The sequence below is a fragment of the Python bivittatus genome, unplaced genomic scaffold, assembly GCF_059951505.1.
Source record: "Python bivittatus isolate LINGU-HERP-01145 unplaced genomic scaffold, Pbiv_v1 ctg000530_np1212, whole genome shotgun sequence".
Classification (NCBI taxonomy): domain Eukaryota; kingdom Metazoa; phylum Chordata; class Lepidosauria; order Squamata; family Pythonidae; genus Python; species Python bivittatus.
Window position 1 is genome coordinate 10,376,688 of NW_028277085.1, and position 20,615 is coordinate 10,397,302.

At 41.5% G+C, this 20,615-nt stretch overlaps 2 protein-coding genes across 2 annotated transcripts in view; one reads left to right on the plus strand and one right to left on the minus strand.

The window, feature by feature from the left end:
• The first annotated feature begins 3 nt into the window (after positions 1–3).
• On the plus strand, positions 4–9,199 carry STARD5 (StAR related lipid transfer domain containing 5). Its single transcript, XM_007439472.4, has 6 exons — positions 4–136; positions 2,495–2,544; positions 3,839–3,971; positions 5,076–5,193; positions 5,991–6,084; positions 7,883–9,199. The coding sequence occupies exons 1-6, from the start codon at positions 47–49 to the stop codon at positions 8,028–8,030; spliced, it is 633 nt and encodes a 210-aa protein (XP_007439534.1). The 5' UTR covers positions 4–46; the 3' UTR covers positions 8,031–9,199.
• A 38-nt stretch (positions 9,200–9,237) lies between these two features.
• The window catches only part of IL16 (interleukin 16), a 28,136-nt gene continuing 16,758 nt past the window's right edge, over positions 9,238–20,615 (minus strand). Inside the window, exons 15-21 of the mRNA XM_025173962.2 lie at positions 18,734–18,872; positions 16,864–17,968; positions 13,899–14,082; positions 13,330–13,431; positions 12,442–12,691; positions 11,503–11,628; positions 9,238–10,100 (exon numbers count right to left, since the gene is read on the minus strand). Of these exons, the coding sequence (XP_025029730.1) occupies positions 9,904–10,100; positions 11,503–11,628; positions 12,442–12,691; positions 13,330–13,431; positions 13,899–14,082; positions 16,864–17,968; positions 18,734–18,872 (2,103 nt within the window). The 3' untranslated portion in view covers positions 9,238–9,903. The remainder of the gene's footprint in view (positions 10,101–11,502; positions 11,629–12,441; positions 12,692–13,329; positions 13,432–13,898; positions 14,083–16,863; positions 17,969–18,733; positions 18,873–20,615) is intronic.

The following is a 20,615-nucleotide window of genomic DNA, read 5'->3' on the forward strand; positions in this document are numbered from 1 at the left end:
CGCCAGCCTTCCTCGGCCGGCAGGGAACGCGTCACCGTCGCTCGCCATGGAGTATCAGGAGGCTGCGCAATGGGCCGCCCTGCACCTGGAGAACTATCGGAAGGACCCCAGCGGCTGGAGCCTCTGTAAGCAAACGGTAAGCCGGGGGGACCCGCGAGAACCAGCTGACGACCAACGCGACGCGTCCCTCTCGCCCTCAAGGCGCAGGGGGAAGTCCGGGGACGGCTATGTCGCTTTGGACCGCAGGCAGGAGATACGCGGTGGAGGGCTCTCCCATCTGCAAAGGACCCAACCATACCTCCTTGGAAGCTGAAAACTCTTCTGCTGGCTTTGCTACATTTTCATTTGCGGGGGGACCTTTTTTTTTTTTTTTTGGGTAGGGGAGGCGTAAAAACCTCCCGCTTACCTGGCCTGCGATCTGAAGCGGTGCAGCGATCCCCTCTCGCTTCCGCCGCGTCTCCTTTTCTGCTGTGAATGTTTCCCCGTCAGGTTTGGAAGGGGAAATCTGACAAGCTGGAGCTTCGTGGATTTAAACGGATTCTAGCCTGTCGTTTACCAACTCTCCCGTTTTTGAGTTTGGGGGAGTTTGCGGGGGGCAGTGTTTATGGAGGGAAGGGAACAAGGATGTTCTTATTCCAGAGTGGTTAGAGATTCCCGTGACGGTACAGGGAACCAAGGCACCAAGGTATTCAATTAAAAATCCTTACTGAGATCGATTGAGGCAGTTGGGGAAATCATTGAGAAGGAATAGTTGCATAGTCAATAACACACGTACTTTCCAGTCACCAAATACAGTATCCCTTCCCTGCTGTCAGTATATGAAGCTAGATGAACAAACAGCCTGACCCTGATCGACATTGGTGCATCTTTCCTTTTGCTCTAGCAATTTGGGCAAAAATTAAAGGCTCCTTTTCTTTTTTTTGTATTTGCCCTGGAAGCTACATGGATGCATCCAGGAAGTCCCAAGGAGTCAAGCATGGCTCAAAAGAAACTTGATTTTGTATATATGCAATTAGATGTTTTGTAAAAACAAAGGAAGGTTGAGGGGCTGGGTCAGTAAAACATAGACTGGATTTCAGAAAGAGACAGTCATAGAATCAGTGCATCCAACGTGTGACATCCAGAGAAGAGATTTTAAGCATGTTTAATTTGGGACATAGGGATGGTGAGGAAGAAGCCTCTGTTTTTCCATCTGTAAGGCTTCGGAGGGGACCCATTTCCCTCCACCTTCCTTTCCTCCAGGTTGTTTCTTTCTATCTACTCCTGTACAGAAAGGTAGCCCAGGAGCATAACAACCACTGCATAGCTTGGAAGAGGAGGAGGGATTGTGAAAGTCACCCCCAGACCATCATTGGTCTACGTGAAAACTTATTAAAGCACAGTGGAGATTGTTGGGAAGTGGAAGAGAGGCTTCTGCAATGAATAGAACCTTATTTCTGATTAGCTCAGCCCCGTAAGTCACAGTTTCAATGCTAGGATTTCCAAGGAATAATCAGAATCGGACTTTGTGGAGTTGCCCCCCCCCCCCATCTTCATGTTCTTCTAGAAACATCCCAGTATTGCTTATTTTTTAACTTTTTTGGGGTCTGTGTGCCTTCAAGTCAGTTTTTGACTCCTGGCAACTGCCTGGACAAGTCTGTGCAGTTTTCTTGGCAAGGTTTTTCAGAAGTGGTTTGCCCTTGCCTGCTTCCCAGGGCTGAGAGAGAGGGGCTGGCCCAAAGCCACCCAGCTGGCTTTCATGCCTAAGGCAGGACTAGAACTTATGGTCTTCTGGTTTCTAGCCTGATACCCTAACCATTACACCAAACTGGCTCCTGTTTTTACTACTTACATCCCAGCTTTTTGTCTAGGAAGTTAGGTGGTTAACATGACAGATTTCCTCATTTTATCCCCTCGGCAACAATCCTGTGAGGTGGATGCACTGAGATAGAGCGACAGGCCCAAAACCACCCTGCAAGTTTCTATGGCTGAGAATGGGTTTGAAACTTGATCTCTTTGTTTAAAGTTCAGCCCTGTAATTCTTACATTACACATTGCATTCTACTGTCTGGAGGGGCCCCTAATTTGAGCTTGCTCACAAAGATTGTCTGGTTTCCAAATTTTATTGTGTGTGAAATCGGCATAAGAGAGTCAGTATTTAGTATTACAGTCCACAAATGGTGCAAAAAGATATAGAATCTTTTAGCTTCAACAGAACCATCTGGACTGAATCCAGAATTATTCATGTTTAAAAGAAGATCCATTGAAATCAATGGGGCAAGTTCGTCACGGCTAGTGAAAAGTCTATTTGATTTCAGCAAATTTATTTCCTTATTTGACATGAGACAGCCTTGAGGATGTTTCTTGTTGTTTAAGTCTTTTAGCATTACTTCCCTAAAATTTACCCTTAAGATATTCAAAAACAATTAAGGTTGAATAAAACCTCATTCAGATTCAATGGACAACAAAATGCAGCTTATTATGTCTGGTTTTTTTTTTTTAAATGTCTTTCTAGAATAAAGTTTCAATATCCTGGAGACCTTCAACTATATTTCGTGGAAGTCTGTAAGTAAAACTGTAGAAGCAAAACATCACTTAGGTAAAGTGGGGGGATAAACTGTTATCTGAATCACTACTTCTGTCATATTTATTGCTCTTTTTAGTTTTATGCTTTTGAAATTGTGAACCACATAAACAATAGTTGGTGGGTGAAGCATAAAAAGGAGAAGTTTCCAGTAATCGAATGGAAGAAAAGAGAATTCTAACCAAGTAAATGTCCAACACAGGCTTTTTATACATGCTAATCATGGATTTTTTTTAATTTTGTTTTTTCCTTTGGAGAAGAAAGTTTTAAACTTCATGATAAAGAAGACCAATATTATGTATTGTAAGGTATAATACAAACTGCCCTGTGGCCTTGTACAGTTATAAATGTCTCGAAGATATAGAAGTGCCCAAGGAAAGCTTAATTATGACAGAATATAGAACTGTAATGTGCAATTATTTAAGTAAATGAGCATTTTGTTTAGGTAAGATGCTACCTTCTTCCATGTTCTGTATAAAACAAATGAACGCATTTTTCTTGCAAGTTAGAAAGCAGAGAGATCGTTGGATTGAATGCTCTGCCTAAGGTGCTAGCTTACTATAGGCAGAGACACACTCACCCATTTACTAAGGAGCACTCAAAATGCAGTTTGGCTGGAATAGCACCCTTCTGTTTCATTCACTAAGACTTCCTCTCCTCCTTCCTCCCTCTCTCAAAAGATACAAAGCGGAAAGGATTTTACCTGCAAAACCAGACTCAAAATGCAGTTTGGCTGGAATAGCACCCTTCTGTTTCATTCACTAAGACTTCCTCTTCTTCTTCCTCCCTCTCTCAAAAGATACAAAGCGGAAGGGATTTTACCTGCAAAACCAGACTCAAAATGCAGTTTGGCTGGAATAGCACCCTTCTGTTTCATTCACTAAGACTTCCTCTCCTCCTTCCTCCCTCTCTCAAAAGATACAAAGCGGAAGGGATTTTACCTGCAAAACCAGACTCAAAATGCAGTTTGGCTGGAATAGCACCCTTCTGTTTCATTCACTAAGACTTCCTCTCCTTCTTCCTCCCTCTCTCAAAAGATACAAAGCGGAAGGGATTTTACCTGCAAAACCAGACTCAAAATGCAGTTTGGCTGGAATAGCACCCTTCTGTTTCATTCACTAAGACTTCCTCTCCTCCTTCCTCCCTCTCTCAAAAGATACAAAGCGGAAGGGATTTTACCTGCAAAACCAGACTCAAAATGCAGTTTGGCTGGAATAGCACCCTTCTATTTCATTCACTAAGACTTCCTCTCCTTCTTCCTCCCTCTCTCAAAAGATACAGAGCGGAAGGGATTTTACCTGCAAAACCAGAGGATGTGTTTAAATGTATAAAGCCAGAGACTGGTGGACTTAGAGAAAAATGGGATGAAAATGTGAAGGAGGTAGTAGTGGTTGCATCCATAAACGAAGTAAGTACAACACAGCTTTACTTATTGCCAGAAACAGCTAGGAAAGTAATTTGCTATTGGGAACCAGCATTTGTAGGATAACTGGAGAGAGAAGGAATTCCCATTATATTTTGGGATGGAGGGAATGATAGAAACAAGGTTTCTCTTTGTATTGTGCTAAAACTGTGGTGGTTGACTGGCTGTCCACCGACACTGACACTAGCAAGCTGCAGACACATTGGTTGGGTACGCATAACTATTGTGAAGGAGCTGTGATTACTAACTGGTTATCTGCCGTCGGTGACTTTAGGAGATTTTGTGCATGCAATTTGGGTGTGTTTTTGGTCTGGGCAAGAGTTGTGGTTATCATGATTGTTGACCCGAGCAGCTTGAACCACACTCATTGTAGGAACTAGCCAAACAATAGCTGTGGTCTTAACTGGGCTAGATCCAGCAATTTATGCTACCTTTCATTGCTAAATGCTTTTGAGCTGTAGCCTGGAACAAGATCTGATTCTCTAAAAAGAAAAAAGCAGTGGAATATGCTCAGAAACAATAACCTTTAATCTCTTTGTTAGGTTTTTTTGGGGGGGGGGGTGTGAACAGATGTTATTCTTAATAACATGATTAATTTTAAATAGGTGTTTTGTTTATTTAATTATGCTTTTTTATTGATACTTTCATGCTTGGCTTTTGTAAGCTATCTTGAACAGTAATAGAAGCTGTTTTCAGCATTAAGTATGGCCTTCTAAATATGTAGGTCTAAGATTGCAACCTTTTTTTTTTTTTATTCTCACTTTAACCATTTCTTTGTTATATCTTCCATTCTTTTATGTGGAAAGGAAGGAAGGAAGGAAGGAAGGGGGAAATAATAATAATAAAAAGAACTTTTAGTTTCTGACTCCCCCTTTTTATAATTTACTAATTTGCAATATTTGTGGCTGTTCAGGCCCCCTTAAAATCCAGATTGTACGCAGTTATATTTACCATGCAGTCTGATGGGTTGTATATATGGGCCCCATTTTTGCTTAAATTTAGTTAACCTATTGTGTAAGTATACTGTTGCTTTGCCATTGGCACGAAATGAGTCTTAAACATCATTGCCATTTTCGTTTGCAATTTTAGAATGTTTGTGTAGTTAGAACAACTACACCATCAGCTTTTATGAAGATCATCTCTCCAAGGGAGTTCCTAGATGTGGTCCTGATTAAACAGGATGAAGATGGCACAAAAATGACTGCAGGTAAGCCTGTTCAAACATTTGGTGGACTTGTTTTCTCTGGGCTAGCTCACAGGTCTACAGCCAATGTCATCATTCAACTGTGACCACTGCATGACCACCAGGGAATTGAAAAAGTGACCCAAGGCCATTTGAAAATTGTCTTTCTGAGAACCTTGACCTGAGATAGCTTTTGCAGCCAAACCCAACTTTGCTTCCTATGCTGTTATCAAGTGACCAATGTGTCAATTAAAGTCCACCTTCCAAACTTTCCAAGAGAATGGAAAAGGTGAGCAGTAGTAAATTTTTCTTCTCCTTCTGCATGTCTTATTCACTTTGGGAGGGGAAATTAATGGGCGGCTGTGGCAAAGAGAATCAGCAGCGAGCAGGAATAAGTGGCTGATAGACACTATGGGGATGTTCCCTGTGCCCCACGCCATTGCACAAATGATGCAAATTACATAAGTCATGTATGATAACATCATGCTTGATGATGTCACAACACAGGTGACATCACTTGTCCCCACCTGTGGAAATCTTTGAGCAGGTTCCCTGAAGTAGGCCAATCCTTGGCAGGCTCCCTAAGATACCATCCCCACCACCACCACCACCCATTGCTGGATTTGCTTTATTAGAAACATTTCTTGTTTTTCATCAGAAACAGCAAGCATTTGAAACAGTCCTAGAAGGACTCTGATTGGTGTAGAACAGTTGCTCTAATTTTGCCGGTGCCTAATACTTATAAATGCCTCCCCTGTCTCCAAGTGAAACCCCAGTTGATAAAAACTTCATTTTTTATTTTTAATGCTTTTTCCTCACAGCAACCAACGTGGAGCATCCTCTCAGTCCGCCTCAGCCAAATTATGTGAGAGGTCTGAATTTTCCCTGCGGCTGCATCTGCATTCCTGTTCCAGGGTAAGATGTGTGGAAATATTTGATGACACAATCCTGTAGGCCAAGAATACTAGGGTTTTACACACCTGTTGTTGTTGTTGTTGTTGCCAAATTAGAGCTTAGATGACACCTTACATAACATCCCCAGGGGAGTTTGAGGGAGGAATTATTTGCAGAGGATAAGTTAATAGTTATTTAAGATGTTTGTTTTATTGTTTTATTGTATGCCACCCAGAGTCACATTTGTGAGATGGGCAACTGCATAAATTTGATAAAGAATGGAATGGAATGGAATGTCTAGATGTTATAGTTTGCATTAAAAACCATTTGGACAACTTTTTCATATTTTTATTACAAACTCACACGGCTAAGATTCTTACAGTTTGGAAATGAATTAGGGATTCCCCCCCCACTTCAAAATACGGCTTCTGTTTCTTTGAATAGGATGCTCTGGTAGTGCAGAAGCATGCCAACTAGTAGATTAAAGGAAAAAAATAAAATAAATCGAGGAGGGAAAGGAACAGTCCATAAATATTTTGATGATGTCTCCCACCTGGACAATATGCATGAGATAATATTATCATGCAATCCCACAATTACATACTAGTAAACACATCTGAAGCATGTATTAAGTCATGGCATTTGTGTGAGGACAGCATCAGGCCCATGTCATCATTGTGCCCATTATGAAATAAAACAACTTGGGGCTGGGCATGGCCGTTGGCATGTGGAAGTTGTAGAAATATAGAAATATGAAAAGTGTATGGGAGTGATGGGAAAAGAAATATGGCCTGCAAATATGGCTTTTAACTGTTTTCACAACATTTAGGGCAGGGGGTAGAATTTTGAGAATTCTGAGAGTGTGTTGGGTTGCTCTCACAATGGGTGGCAGGAGAAAGGCTGTTCATTCATGGAGGTGATTGCCCATTTGTAAAATGGCTGTAATGGAAAACTTGCCTATCTGCAAAGTAACTGAAATGATGGGAGCAGTAAGTGACAAAATCTTCACCTTAACAAGCCAACATTTAATAGTATGCATAGAGTTTGCTCTATACCATCATCTCCATTTCCCCAATGCTCACTACATTTCCAAGCAAAGTACTGGTCCACAGCTACCTATCTTTTATGTTTCTAAGAAGGCCCATTAGATCTAATAAGCGCCTTTTTGAAAATAAAAACGATATTTTGCGGCACGGACAACTTCCATGTTACTATTTCCTTTCGAAGTAAACTGAAAACAAATTTGAAAAGGGCAAAGAATCAGGGGGAAGAAGAACACAGAGACAGTGCAGTGGGGTAGATTGCCACCATTTGTGGTGTCATCCATTGCTAGCTGTCTTTCATCAAAATAAAACCTGGGTATTCAGAGGCAGTGAACCTCTGACTGTCAGTTGTGTGGGGCAGCAGTGTGGAACAAGTGCTTGGTCCATCTCCTATTTGTGAGCTTTCTAAAAGCATCCAGTTTGGGCCATGAAGATTTGCAAGGTGCTGGATTCCATTCCAGTGAGGTTTTCGTTTTTACTGCCTGTCCTCTGAGATATGTCATTGTTATGGTTCTCCAAGTCAACTTTCACTCCTGGAGACCACATGGACAGGTTCATGCGGTTTTCTTGGCAACATTTTTGGAAGTGGTTTCCCAGGACCATCTTCCTGGGGCTGAGTCATACAGCTGGCTTTGTGCCTAAGGGAGGGCTAACAGGTTTCCCTACTCCCACTGCTACACCTGTAACCACTACACCAAACTGGTTCTCATCTGGAGGTGTATACTATTTCTACCTAACTGCTTTCTGTTCTTTTTTTGTTCTTGTTTCCTCTGCAGGGATCCAAGTAAGACCCAGCTGCTCAGTTTTTTTCAGACTGATCTAAGTGGCAACCTTCCACAGAAAGTTGTTGAATCTTTCTTTCCAAGCAACATATCAGGGTTTTACAGCAATTTGGCAAATGCAGCAGTAACATTAGTAGCTTAAGTTGTTCCCCATTCCCCCCACCTCTAGTCTCAAAGGGAAAACCTAACTGGGCTGTGTATTAATCATCCTGAAATTGCACTTTGTAAGATAAGTGGTTCCTGGGGCTGAATTCAGAACTGTGATCTAGTCAAAAGGATGCACATGAATTTCTCCCTTAATTTAGGTGGAGAACATGCGAGCCCATGCCTGGAATTAAGTAGCATTCAGTTGACATGACTGTGGTTTGACCATGCTAAAGACTCTGAAAAGAAATGAATCTCTCCAGGTTTTTGTTCGTAAAAGAGGCTTTCAAACATAATGACATCTCAAAAGGAAAGCGTTGGGCAGTAATTCACTGTTCTGTGCTTTGTTTCTCTGTAAATCAGAAAAACAAGGAAGAAAATCTGGTGCTCTGTATTTGCCAAATCCCATTTCTTGCTTTGTCTTTCACAGTGATGACAACATCACTTAGATCTCCTGAGTTTAGATCTCCACCCAGGTACCTATCAAGAATTCCTTTCATGTGGTCTAGTTGTTTTAAGCCAACAAGGCACTTCCCACTGAAGTGAAAAAGACTCTGAAGAAACCACATTTGCAGAAACCACATTTGCAGCAGCCCGCCTCACCCACATTACTCTAGCTCACTACCAGTCCATCCCAGGTCAGATTTGCTTGTTCTCATTTACCCAACCCACAGAATTGGGCAATACTGATCTCACTGAGCTACCAGCATCCCATAACAGATGTGGATGGTGTTTTTCAGATGTTCTCTTCCCCTACCACATAAATAATAAATCTCTGCCTGCATAAAGCCAGCATGGCAGGGGGAAAAAACTCCTAAGTGACTTGCTTTCTGTATGAAGAGACATGCAATACAAAGAAATGTTCAAACATATGAAACTCTTAAGCTTGAGGAAAAATGTGATTATAGTAAGGTTTGGTTGATGGTGGGGTTATTGGAGACAATGTTTAACCAGAAACTCAGACAACCATCTGTCAGTTTTGCACTGTAGATCCTGTGTAGAGAAAAGGACCTCTGAAAACACCTCCCTGTTCCATGATTTGCCCTCCTATACTCTCCCTAGCTGCTCTACATGACCACTGATCTCAGGCAGTAATGTTTTCTAAACCTTAGCAGGTTGTTTGGATGTGCTGTTATATATTAGAAATAAAAAAGAGGGTGTTCTGAAGTCACTGTTGGTCTTGTCTCTGCTTAGATTGGAGCTTACAGCAGTTTACTCTGAGCCAAGTTCTTAGGTGGGGAGGGAGATAGTTGTAAGTATACATAACGTGATTAAAAGAACAATACTTTATTGGAGGAACGGGTAAAAATGTGGTTAAATCAGGCCTTCCTGATCAAGCAATGGACAATCCATAGCCAGTCCAAAGTGATAGAGCTGTGCTTTCCCAGAGATGGAAATGTGCATGCACTTTTCCCACATGCTGTAATCCAAGGAGAGTTCACTAAGGCCTCATGTCCAAGATACACTCTCCAGGTTCCATCAATGGAAGCCACGTGTCCTAAAATGGATTTCCACATGCTGAGCTCCTGTAATTGCTTCAATGCTTGTTAAGCAATCAGGGCCCAGTTAATTAATCCCACTATCTGCTCTGCCATCAGAGTTTCTTTCAGGGCTTTGCCCTTCTGGTTTTGGCGAGATCTTTATTAACTGGGGCAAAGCTCATCATGGTATCTTTACTAATACTGGGAACACAAACAAGCAAGCTGTTTACATAGGCTTCTTTTCTCAGCCTTTCTCGACATTCCCTTTGCTTGTAAAGAATGTGGGCAGTTGAATCAGCTGCAGCAATAGGTGATAAAGGAAAGGCATTGGTCCCTAGTTTGGGGCACAGGAGTTCCGAATCTCTTCGAGCATTATGATCCTCATCACCTCTATTCCTCTCCATGGAGAGAGGAAGCTGTTCCAGTAACTGAATTTTTCCTCCTGACGATGGCAGTAATAAACCCATCTGGCAGGGTCCGTATGATATTCCAAGCTTCAAAGCGGGTGAGTCCTTGCATCAGATGTGTGTGCACTTGGAGCAACTCATCTCCAGGCTGAACAGGGGGGTTATGTCCCGATGCCATGCCTAACAGATAAGAAGCAAGGTGTTAGTAATCTATGGGAGGGTAGGGGTGGGAAAGATATCAAAGTACACACTGGTCATTTATGGGTACCAAGAGAAGGAAAACAGCACAAGCACTTTGACCATGGAGAGTGGCTCCAACCTGCCAACATGTTAAGAATATTAGAGAAGTCCTGATGCTGGCCCAGGCCTTAGGCTCATCTAGTCCATCCTTCTGTTCCCATATTGGCTAAAAGGTGCTCCTAGGAAGTCACCTGAGCAGGTCATGATAGTAATAGCGTCCTCTCACATGTTTCCCAACAATGGTATTCAGAAGCAAACTGCCCAGAGTCGCTTTTGAGTTGGGTGACATCTAAATCTAATGAACTAACTAAATACATAAATGAACCATTTCCATGTTCTGGAAATAATGTATAGTTTGGGAGGGTCCAATCATCATCATCATCATCATCATCATCATCATCATCATCATCATCATCCTGTGCAATAATAGCAAACTCATTCTCCACTTGTGTGTCCTCGTATTGCAAGAAGAAGAGGTTGGCACTGTTACCCAGAGAGAGAACGAAGAAGACATGGGTACAGTCGAAAAGAGGCTAGATTTAATTTGGGTTTACTGCAAAGGTTGCACTCAGTAATCTGAATGGTTCTTCTAGATTTAAGATTCTATGTGCAATAAGATCCATTTTGCAGATTTAATTTAAACATTGCCAAGTGTTGTTTCCCTTTGTTCAGAAATATCAACATGTATTTCATTTATTGCTTATTATGGTCAATGACCAGTCAATGTAACAGAATAGTACAAGACACAAAACAATAGAACAAGGGAAATGTATAAGAGATAATCAAAGTAGAAGGTGTGAGGACCATGAAAATATCTAAAATACATCATCTGGCTGAGAAGGAAATGGAGTAAAGTTGTATTTGTTGTCATAAAAATTGAATAAGATAAAATGCTACTTATTATCAAGGGCACATTTAAATATACTTGTACAATAAAACAGGAATATATCTTTGATAATATAGAAGGAACAGGATGGGAAATTAATAGTCTGTGTACCAACGTATCTTTACTTTTTCACATGCAGCTCACATGGAAATAACTCTAAGTGGTATCACAGAAATCATTTTTTGTGTTGGGAGTTTGATTCATTGTGGCCTTCAGTTTTGCCAGGTTGTGCAAAATGTGTATGAAGTATCTTTTCCTCAAAGTAACCATCCAACTGTTCTAGTCCATTCACATGTTTCCAGTTTAACATTTCCACTTCCACATTTCCAGACAAGTTTAAATGCCTCCTCTAGTTTAGCCATGGATATGCAAGGAAATATACTTCTCTTGGACATGACAGCATCTGCAGTTTGCAAAAGCGGGGTGCTCTGTTGCACAACCACCATTCCACCATACCTTTAAAAAGCCGACTGATGGTGATTGGCTTATCTCCATGAATGGAGCCTTTTCCTCCTTCCAGACTGAAACCTAAACCCGCAGATGTCTTCTCCAGTGTGACAGTGAAGACCAGCTCTTCTGGTGCTGGGTCAAAACAGAATATTGTCAGGGGGAATGAGTTTTGTTGGGGTTTAGTGTAGTAGAGAGAGACATGTTCTGTACTGGGCCAGCAACAGGATCTCAGAGAGTTAGCTTAGAGGAATAATGACCTGATTTGATATCAAGCCATGGGCGAATGGTTACAGCTCATAGGACCTCATGGGGACCCCAACCAACCCCTTTTTCTTTTTTGAAGCTCCTGGAGCTCCCTTTGGCTATAAATTGCTGAAATCTTGGCAGCAAAATTCCCTGCCATTTAGAAATGCGAAATTTGAAAAGTATAATGGAAGTCTCCAAAGAGCCATAACATAGTTTTAAAAGGGAGAACATTTTGAAGGTTCTCTCCTAAAATCTTGGAATCTTCCTCCCCTCCCAAATCCTGTCTCATACATTGGGATCCTTGCCCTGCTCACTGGGGCCTTTGTCTTTCCAAACGATCTTAGAGACAAATTGCCGACTGTGCCTGGGAGCAATCACGCAAAATGTTCAGAGCTACCTGAAGCCTCCTAACAAATGTCTCATTGAATGACTTGTTTATGGTTCCCATTTTTTCTGCAAAATATTTTCTCCATGTCATTCTTTCTCTCAAATGCCCAGTCTGTTCCCCCACCCCCCTAATTCTATGCAAAGAAAATCTACTTCCTCCTCCACCGACTTCTTCCTCTAGATTGTTTTGGGATACTTTTTATGCATTGCATCAGGGTACCTTTGGTGCATAGACTGACACCCCATTTGACATTAACCCCTCTTTATACCACCAACACCTTTTGCTTTCCCACCATCAGGACTCAGACTCACTGGAATCTGTTGAAGTTTCGCTTCCTGTTGATGCCGACGACTCAAGCGAGCCATGGGTGCTCCATTCTCCGTCTTTAGGTTTTCGTGTGACAATCACTGCCAGGCTGAGATGACGTGCTTTTCGCAAGATCTCCAGTGCTTCACTGTGAGTGGCACCCTTGAGAGACTTTCCATTGATCGATAAGACTTCATCGCCTTTCTGTATAGTTCCTTCCTGAGATGCCAGGCCATTGGGGAAGACTCTGTGAACCTGTTACAAAATCCAGAAGGACACACAGGTGCAAACATAGGCGGGATGTTTTCTTAGTAGCATTTTCAATGTGGTACATGCGTTAGTCTTCCATTTACATTGTGAAAAGTAAGGTGGGTGAGATTTAAAAAAAAATTACATTGTAGGGTTTGAGAAATAGGGTACTGGTCAGCAAATTAACCCTAGTTTGCATTTAAAAAATAGGATTAATTTGTAATATTCTTCTCAGTGCTAATACAAAATACTATGGCGCTTTCCTTGCACCCAGAGAGGTAATAGCAAGATCCTAGAAAACAGGAAAGTTTTTTAGTTTGTCCATGTGGTGACAAATAAGTGGGAAAATTGTTCTAATGGACACATTAAACAAAGAAAAAGAAAAAAAAGAGATGCCAATATCATGATAGCACAGAGCATGATTTTACTTCACTTGGTTTAAACTTCATTGTGCTCAACAAGACCAACTGCTGGTATGGTACAGTGATTGAGATGCTGAACTAGGAATGGGGAGACCCGGGTTCTAACCTCCTCTTGAGTATGAAAGAATCTATATGGGATGGAAACTGACATTATTCTACTCACAAAGGGTTTGGGTATCAGGAAGCCCTCCCATAAAATAAGCCACCCAGCAGATTACTTACAACAACAGCTTTGTTTTCAAGGTCTATCCCACCAGCCAAACTGAACCCAAGGCCGGTCCCTTCTTCTTTATGGAGAATCGTCACATGAATGTCACTGAGTTGCTGTGCAAAGCAAAAAAAAAAAAGGGGGGGGGAAGAGAAGATTCTGAATATTGTGGGTATTAAACCATTCCTGATATATTCATCCCCAGCTTCAGCTTGAATACAACAAGTGAAAGTGCAGCCCCCACCTGGATAACTGAATCAGTGCTAGGAGATGGGAAGATAGATAGATAGATAGATAGATAGATAGATAGATAGATAGATAGATAGATAGATAGACAGACAGACAGACAGACAGACAGACAGACAGACAGACAGACAGATATTCCATCATACTAATACTATTGGCTATGCAGTTTTGGAAAGAGGAAATAAGAAATGCTGAATAAGAAGCAGTAGGGTGCCCTGTATTCTGTTTTGAAACTTCTTTTAATTTTCTATTTCTGTTCCTCTGATGAGGATTGTTATGTGAAATGTTCCAAGGTTAGGAGAGACTATTGGAAAAGCTGAGGATGTCAGAGACTTGCCTTTAGTGTTGCTTCATCCAAAGATTTCACCTCCTCCAGAAGCTTCTCCAGTTCTTCAGGAGTGAGAAGAGATATGACAGCTTGCCCAGAGGTACCCAGGGTTGGAGAGGAGCAGCCTTTCTTCTTATGTTCCTTTTTCTCTTTGTCTGGGTGATTTGCTCCGTAGTCTCTCAACTCAGAAAGGCTAGCCAGTTTTGGAAAGAGGAAATAAGAAATGCTGAATAAGAAGCAGTAGGGTGCCCTGTATTCTGTTTTGAAACTTCTTTTAATTTTCTATTTCTGTTCCGTGTTACAGTCAAGCCACATTCTAAACTCCTATTACAACTAACTCACCAGCATTTGGCAAATAGTCCCTTTTTTCCTTAATTCATTTTTTTAGTACAAAAGGGAAGGTCAGAAGATCTGGTAAGATTGGAGAATGGACGTTCAGGATCAAAATCTAGATTCTGTAGGTTCTTACAGAGTTTGGGTTATCACTCTTGCCCTAGCATGGTATATGAACTTCATATGAACTATGAAGCAAACCATAATTAAAACCAGCAATGGCTTAACTGGATACACCAGCACCACTTTCACACTCTAATTCCTCAAACAGAGTTTCAAAATGATTTATGATTGTCTTCAAATCTGCTGATGTCAGAATGCTGGGAAAACAAAAATTACGGTCCTTCTCCTAGCTACAGCCTCTTATTTTCACTCCCCTAAAAAGGGAATAAAATAAATGTTTCACAGAAATATAATCATCCTTCCATATCCTTACTCCATGTCATGTGCATTTGTCTCCGCCTCTCTATTTCCCAGCACTTGTGATGATGAAGAACCGAAAAGCTATCAAGTCCCTTTTCCCTTTCAAAGGCCTAAGCCCAGGATGTGGAGTCCCTGCAAACTGGAAAACAGACTGCCCACAAACTCCACAGAACTGCTGCAATTTAAAGAATAGTTTGATCATGGTTTCAAATACCCCACACTGGAGTCAGTAATAAATCAGCTCAGCGCTCAAATACAGCCAACCCAGTGGGATGTCAGACTTGTTTTCAGAATGACCCAGACTCTTCAAAGTGGACGTGCTCATGAAGAGTGAACCCAGCCATTCTATACTTCTGCTTCCTCTGAAACTCAGCCTCTTGTGCCCACTGGGTGCCCAACTTCATCATTCTTACACTCATCAAAGGCACATGTTCTCCCATTTGCAGAAAAGCTTTCTCAGAGCCTGCTCCAGAAATGGAGACTCAGCATGGTTGAGCACTTAAAAGCAGAAGGAATAAAAGCACAGGCTGGGGGTTAAGGGGAGAAGAATACACTATTATTTCCATGAATGAGTGTGTGCAATGGAAGGACATAGGGCCTGAATTGCGACACAGAAACCGGTGTCAAAAGAAAGGGTTTCCTTGAAGTGTTGTTCAAACAATTCCTGTATCTCAAAGCTGGCAAACCAAATTAGGAAAGTCCCTAATTGTGTTGTGGTTATTTTGGCCATTTTTCTCCAGAGACCTAATCTGAGAACATTTGGAAGATTCAAATGTCTCTTTCATTGGATTGCTGTTGAATAATTCATTCACTGTTGAGGGCAGGGCTGAAATCAAAAGCAATGACCTAAATTATGAAAGCAAAACCATTCTTTGGGACCTCAAAACTTCACCAAGGAAAGGCAAAAGCAACTTGAGAAATATGGTCCTGGTATGTGACCCCAAGATCAGCATAAAGAGGATACAAACAACTTCTGCGGCCATAGAATGCTGGCTGCTGTTGAAGTGGAAGGCAAAAACTGGGTCATCTTTGAAATGGCCACAGTTGGCTTAGCAGAAACTCTCCACTTCAGCATTCCTGGACAACGCACAGCTATTCTTCTAGGAACAATTCTCCTTCAAACTGATGAAAGAGAGCTCACTTCAGAAATTAATTTCACAAATTGGGAGAATTTCAGAGGAATTCTTAAGGACGGAGTGTGGTGTTTCTACACTTTGCCAGGGACAGGATGTCTGAGAAGGTGCGCAAAAATGCTGTCCGTCCTTTTTCAACCATCTGCTCATCAGCTTTCAGCCTCCCTGGCTCCCCCTGCTTCCATTAACTCTTCCCATGCAGCTTTTTCAATCTGGGGAAGCAAAGCAGTTAGGGAGGTTGCAAAGTACAGCAGTAGAAAGAGGTTCACTGAAAATGACACTGGGAGTGGACCTCCTGCCACTTCCAACTATGAAGGAAGCACCCAGAGAATAAAACAGAAAAGCAGAAAACCTCTTTTGCCGGGTGGGGTGGAGGAACATTCTGAAAAACTGCAATGCAGATTTCAACACTGCACTAATTATTACTAGAATAGGATCTGAAGATGAAAAAATAAATAGCCTTCTCTAAAATTGCTATGGGGCTTGTACTAGTAGAGTTCAAGGAAGAGAAGAACAATAATTCTTTTTCAGTTTCAGAAAGGTGGATGAGAATCTGCAAGGCCCATAGCCTTTCCTAATTCCTGAGATGTTCACAGAATGCTTCTTTTGGATCTCTAGTAACATTGGAGACATCAGTAAGGCAAGGGCCACAGGTGGAGAGCATTTAGAAGTCTAACCTCTTCCTCCAAAGTTGAGGGCTCTCAAATTATTCTACCTTTTCAGAGAAGGTCTGAAACATCCCATTATCCTTAGCATGGATGGCCTGAACAAGACTTCGTACTTTCCCTTGTGAGTAAAACTGTGGATAAAACTTTGAAAGGTGCAGCATGCTAAGCCAGATTTTTTTAAACCATGATTTGTTGAACGTAACTAAAGGGCCTAGTTTACCAATAACACTACACCAACATAGGTAAGTGGGGGCATCATACTAAGCCAAAAAACAAAATCACAGGATAGCTTAGTATTATATGTGAATTTGTACAAAAGTTTACTTAAACTGCCAAGCAAAAGCTAAATCAAAGGGATTTTTTTCTTTTTACTGGAAAGAAATACACATTTAAAAATTGCAAACAGAAAGACCTTACTTAAGAGAAAAGCCAGTGTCCATAGACTGAACTTCTCTTGCTTGTGAGAGAGCAATCCTGTTTTCTTCTGTGCAGGATTCAGAAATCCCATCCTGTGAGTTTCCAGGGCTCTTCCTGGAACACAGAGGAGACTGAGGAAAGGCATCTAAGGATTTCATCAAAGCTGACAAGAAGTGGTTGCTAATGGAATAGATTTTGCTATATTTTTCTCCCTCAGCGCTGGTTTTCAGCATCTCACATGTCTGAGATGAAGTGAGTGGAAAGCTCCGTGCTCGTTGACTCTGTGCTTTTGTGACTTGTGGGTTGGACTCTGTATTTTGTGAGTCTGGAAAATTCAAAGATGAGTCAGTGGGGGTGCTGTTGCTCATCTTTGGAATCGGAGCACATTGATCTGCAGAGGAAGACGACGACTTGACTTGACTTTGTTCTAGAGATGATGGAAGGTGAGTGCTTTCAGAACCTTGATTGTCAATGTTACTGGTGGATGCTTGGTTAGGATCAAATGTAGCAGATTTGGAATCCTGCCTACTAGAAGCTTGGTTTTTTTGAACTGACAGCTTTGGACTCAGCTTTCTAGTTCCCTTCTCAGGAGACTGAGGAGTGCCCAAATTTTCAAAGGAGCTTATTCTTTGCTTTATTGATGATCCTCTAGGAGATGTCCGGATGACCTTGCAAATGGAGCCCACTTCATTGTCAGACATGCTCTGATGGTCAGTGCTGCTGTTTCTGAGAGATGTCCTGTCTGAATTTCCTTTCTTTAATCCCTTGAGGCTCTGACGAAACCAAGCTGGTTTTGGTGCTACCGGTGGACCTTTCTTCACAAAGTCACCTTCCTCTGACAAAGAAGAAACTTTGGGATCACTGTCCTCTGTGTCTGAGGGCTGCAGGACTGTTCCTGAGCTATGCAAGGCTGGATCGCCATTTTTGTTTTTGATGCCATGATGCACGTTTAAGGTGCAGCTTTCTTCAGCCATGCTGGGGTTAAATAAGCTTTTGATGCAGTCAGAAATTCTCACCCAAGGATCTTCAGTTGTTGTCTCAAGGCTATAATCCACCCTCGCTTGTCTTCTGAGCGCAGGCCTTGTAGCTGATGAGACTGTCTTCCCTGAGTTGCAGAAAATACTAAGATGCATCATATGATTAATAAAATATCAGCTCTCACCAGTGTGATCACTCTGAATACAAAATTGCCCTACATGATTACAGTTTGTGCATGCTTGAGAGCCAGGTCCACCAAACTCAATTACTCCTAAGTCACTGTGCAAAAATTGGGCTAAATGTCCCACTGAAAGTCCTGGAGCCCTACAACTGCCATCTTGCAGCCCTATCCCTATGAATGAATGCTATTGAAATGAATCAAATTTATTTCTAAGTAAGTAAAAGAAAGAGAAAATCTCTTTCAAGTTTAGCTATATGGAAATGTCTATGCAGTTTTTATGGCAGCAATATAGGAGCAAAATCATTATCTTCTTCAGATTTTTTTTTTTTTTTTTTCAAATTTCAAGTTTGTGTACCATGGAAATTCCTAGTGATCTCCAGTCCAAGGACTAACAAAACCCAACCCTCCTTAGCTTCTGAGCCCAGACAAAGATCAGGTGTGCCTCCAGCTGAGAGACTTCTAAGTACATGTGTATACAGTTGTGCAGTTAGATAATCCCAGGACATTTATTTACTGATTATTTAATGCAATCCTGGACAGATTTATTCACATGCATGCAGAAAACTGCCTGTCAACCTGCAGTGTTAATCATGACTAACATTCACTAGCCTGGGTTGCAAAACTGAAATTTGCAAAATAATTCCTGCCTCCCACTCCAAAGGAGACTCCTTAGTTAGGACTGGCTGACCATTGCACAGAATCATATCTTACCTTTGTTGTTTTTCTTTTCGTGATCTGCAGCTCCTAAGGACACCTTCAGCTGTTCTGCAGCTCGTGGAGCTGAAGAACTTGCCAATGTACCATGAGTTACAACCGTCTTATTTCTCAGCCGCAGCAGGTCCCCAACTTCCTGTCGACAAAACAGGAAGCACAAAGCTGACAACACTTAGTTGCATCAAACTGCATTCTCTGGTACCTTTGAGCTGTTTCATCTAGAGAAACATACAAAGCTTTCCCTGGGACTCAGCACAAAACCAGGCTGGGTTTTCAGTCTGACCAATGATGTTGTTAGTCCAGCCTTATGCCATTAGGATCTGTGTTCAATAGCAGTCAGTTGGGATTTAGTTTAACATTGATTTGTATCTAATCACAGGGTTAGAAAGCAGGGATTTCTTGTCTTCTGTACCATATTCATAGATCAGTTTTCTGCCAAAGTTTTCAAAATTCTCAAAGAATTGTTTGCAGTCAATTCCTAGGCATTTCTATGAAATCAGAGTAGGGATTTCCACTTATACATGTACTTCTATTCCTGGAAAAATACAAAGGATGCTTTCAGTGGCACAGATTAGGCTGAAAATTTCTTTCTTTTTTTTCCCTACAGTTCTCATTCCATGTAATAACAGAAAATTTGCTTTGAAATTTCTTTCAAAGGGGAAGAGAATGTCAGTGAAATGTTCTTGGGTGAAGTGTGATGTTCTTGCCCTTCTTTAATTTTCAGAAGGCTGTGTGTGAGTGTCTTTTCTTTTCTTGTACAACCCTTAATGGTTTACTCCTTGGCTTCCCATGCTTCCATTCAACCCCAAAGGAAGACATCAACAGGGAACTCCTTCTGTGGGATTCTTTCAGATGGGGGAAACCTGGAATGTTCCAGTGTGATGGAAAGACATGAAAGAGAAAACAGGCATCGTCACTCCAGCAAGAACGTCATCTCAAAAAACCCATGAAGAGAAATTTGACAGAAATTCTCAACCAAGCTGAGAATAGGGTCAGGAAACAGTTGTGTTTCAAAGAAGGCTCTTCAGCACAAATTAACTTAGAAAAGTAACAGGCCAAATCTATATTTTCAAAGGCAGTGCTTTCTAATGGAGTCAGGTCTTACATTGATGGCTGTAAACCTCCAAGCCATGCCGAGTCAAGCTATTCAAATGTCTGTATGTGACTAACCTCATGGATATCTAATTCATAGTTTAGTTTCATCTGATATCTTAAGTGCTCATATTTTTATCTGGGTAGATAGGGAAGAAAATTCTAATTCTAGTCTCAATAGGGTATTTGGGATAAATCAAAGGAGAATGGAGAATGAGTCTCATAAATTTCTATTGCAGTAATTCTAAAGACTTTGCTATTTTTTAAGAGCAGAGTTGTGCACCTTAGAGCAGAAGTGGAATTTCTTTGCCTCAGAATAGCTAATCACTGCAGGAGCCTAAGTGTTACCTTCGTGTCTTACATATTTAATTATCTCATTTGTGGCCCTCTGCACACAAGATGAAACTTCACAAATTACTGAAACTGATTCTCACTTGTCACTATTTCTTTGACCCCATCAAAACAGAACTGTATAGCAGTGCCCTAATATGATATAGTTTTTACCTTAAACTAAGTTGTAAGGGAGGTGTTAATGTGTTCTGGGAAGGAGGGAGGGAGGGAGGGAGGGAGGGAGGGAAGGAAGGAAGGAAGGAAGGAAGGAAGGAAGGAAGGAAGGAAGGAAGGAAGGAAGGAAGGAAGGAAGGAAGGAAGGAAGGAAGGAGCTATTACCACATTTGATGGACATCTCCACCCTTGGAAAATTACTGAAGAAATATGTGTAATGGTGTCCTAGTTTCTCTGCCCATAAACGGTATCTGTGAATTTCAAGTGCCATTTCTTTGCATTC

Excerpts from the sequence above, each read along its gene's own strand:
- STARD5 (XM_007439472.4), top strand. The coding sequence starts at position 47 with ATGGAGTATCAGGAGGCTGCGCAATGGGCCGCCCTGCACCTGGAGAAC. Across the intron at positions 137-2,494 it reads GGAGCCTCTGTAAGCAAACG|AATAAAGTTTCAATATCCTG; the intron begins GTAAGCCGGGGG and ends ATGTCTTTCTAG. Across the intron at positions 5,194-5,990 it reads TGGCACAAAAATGACTGCAG|CAACCAACGTGGAGCATCCT; the intron begins GTAAGCCTGTTC and ends TTTTCCTCACAG.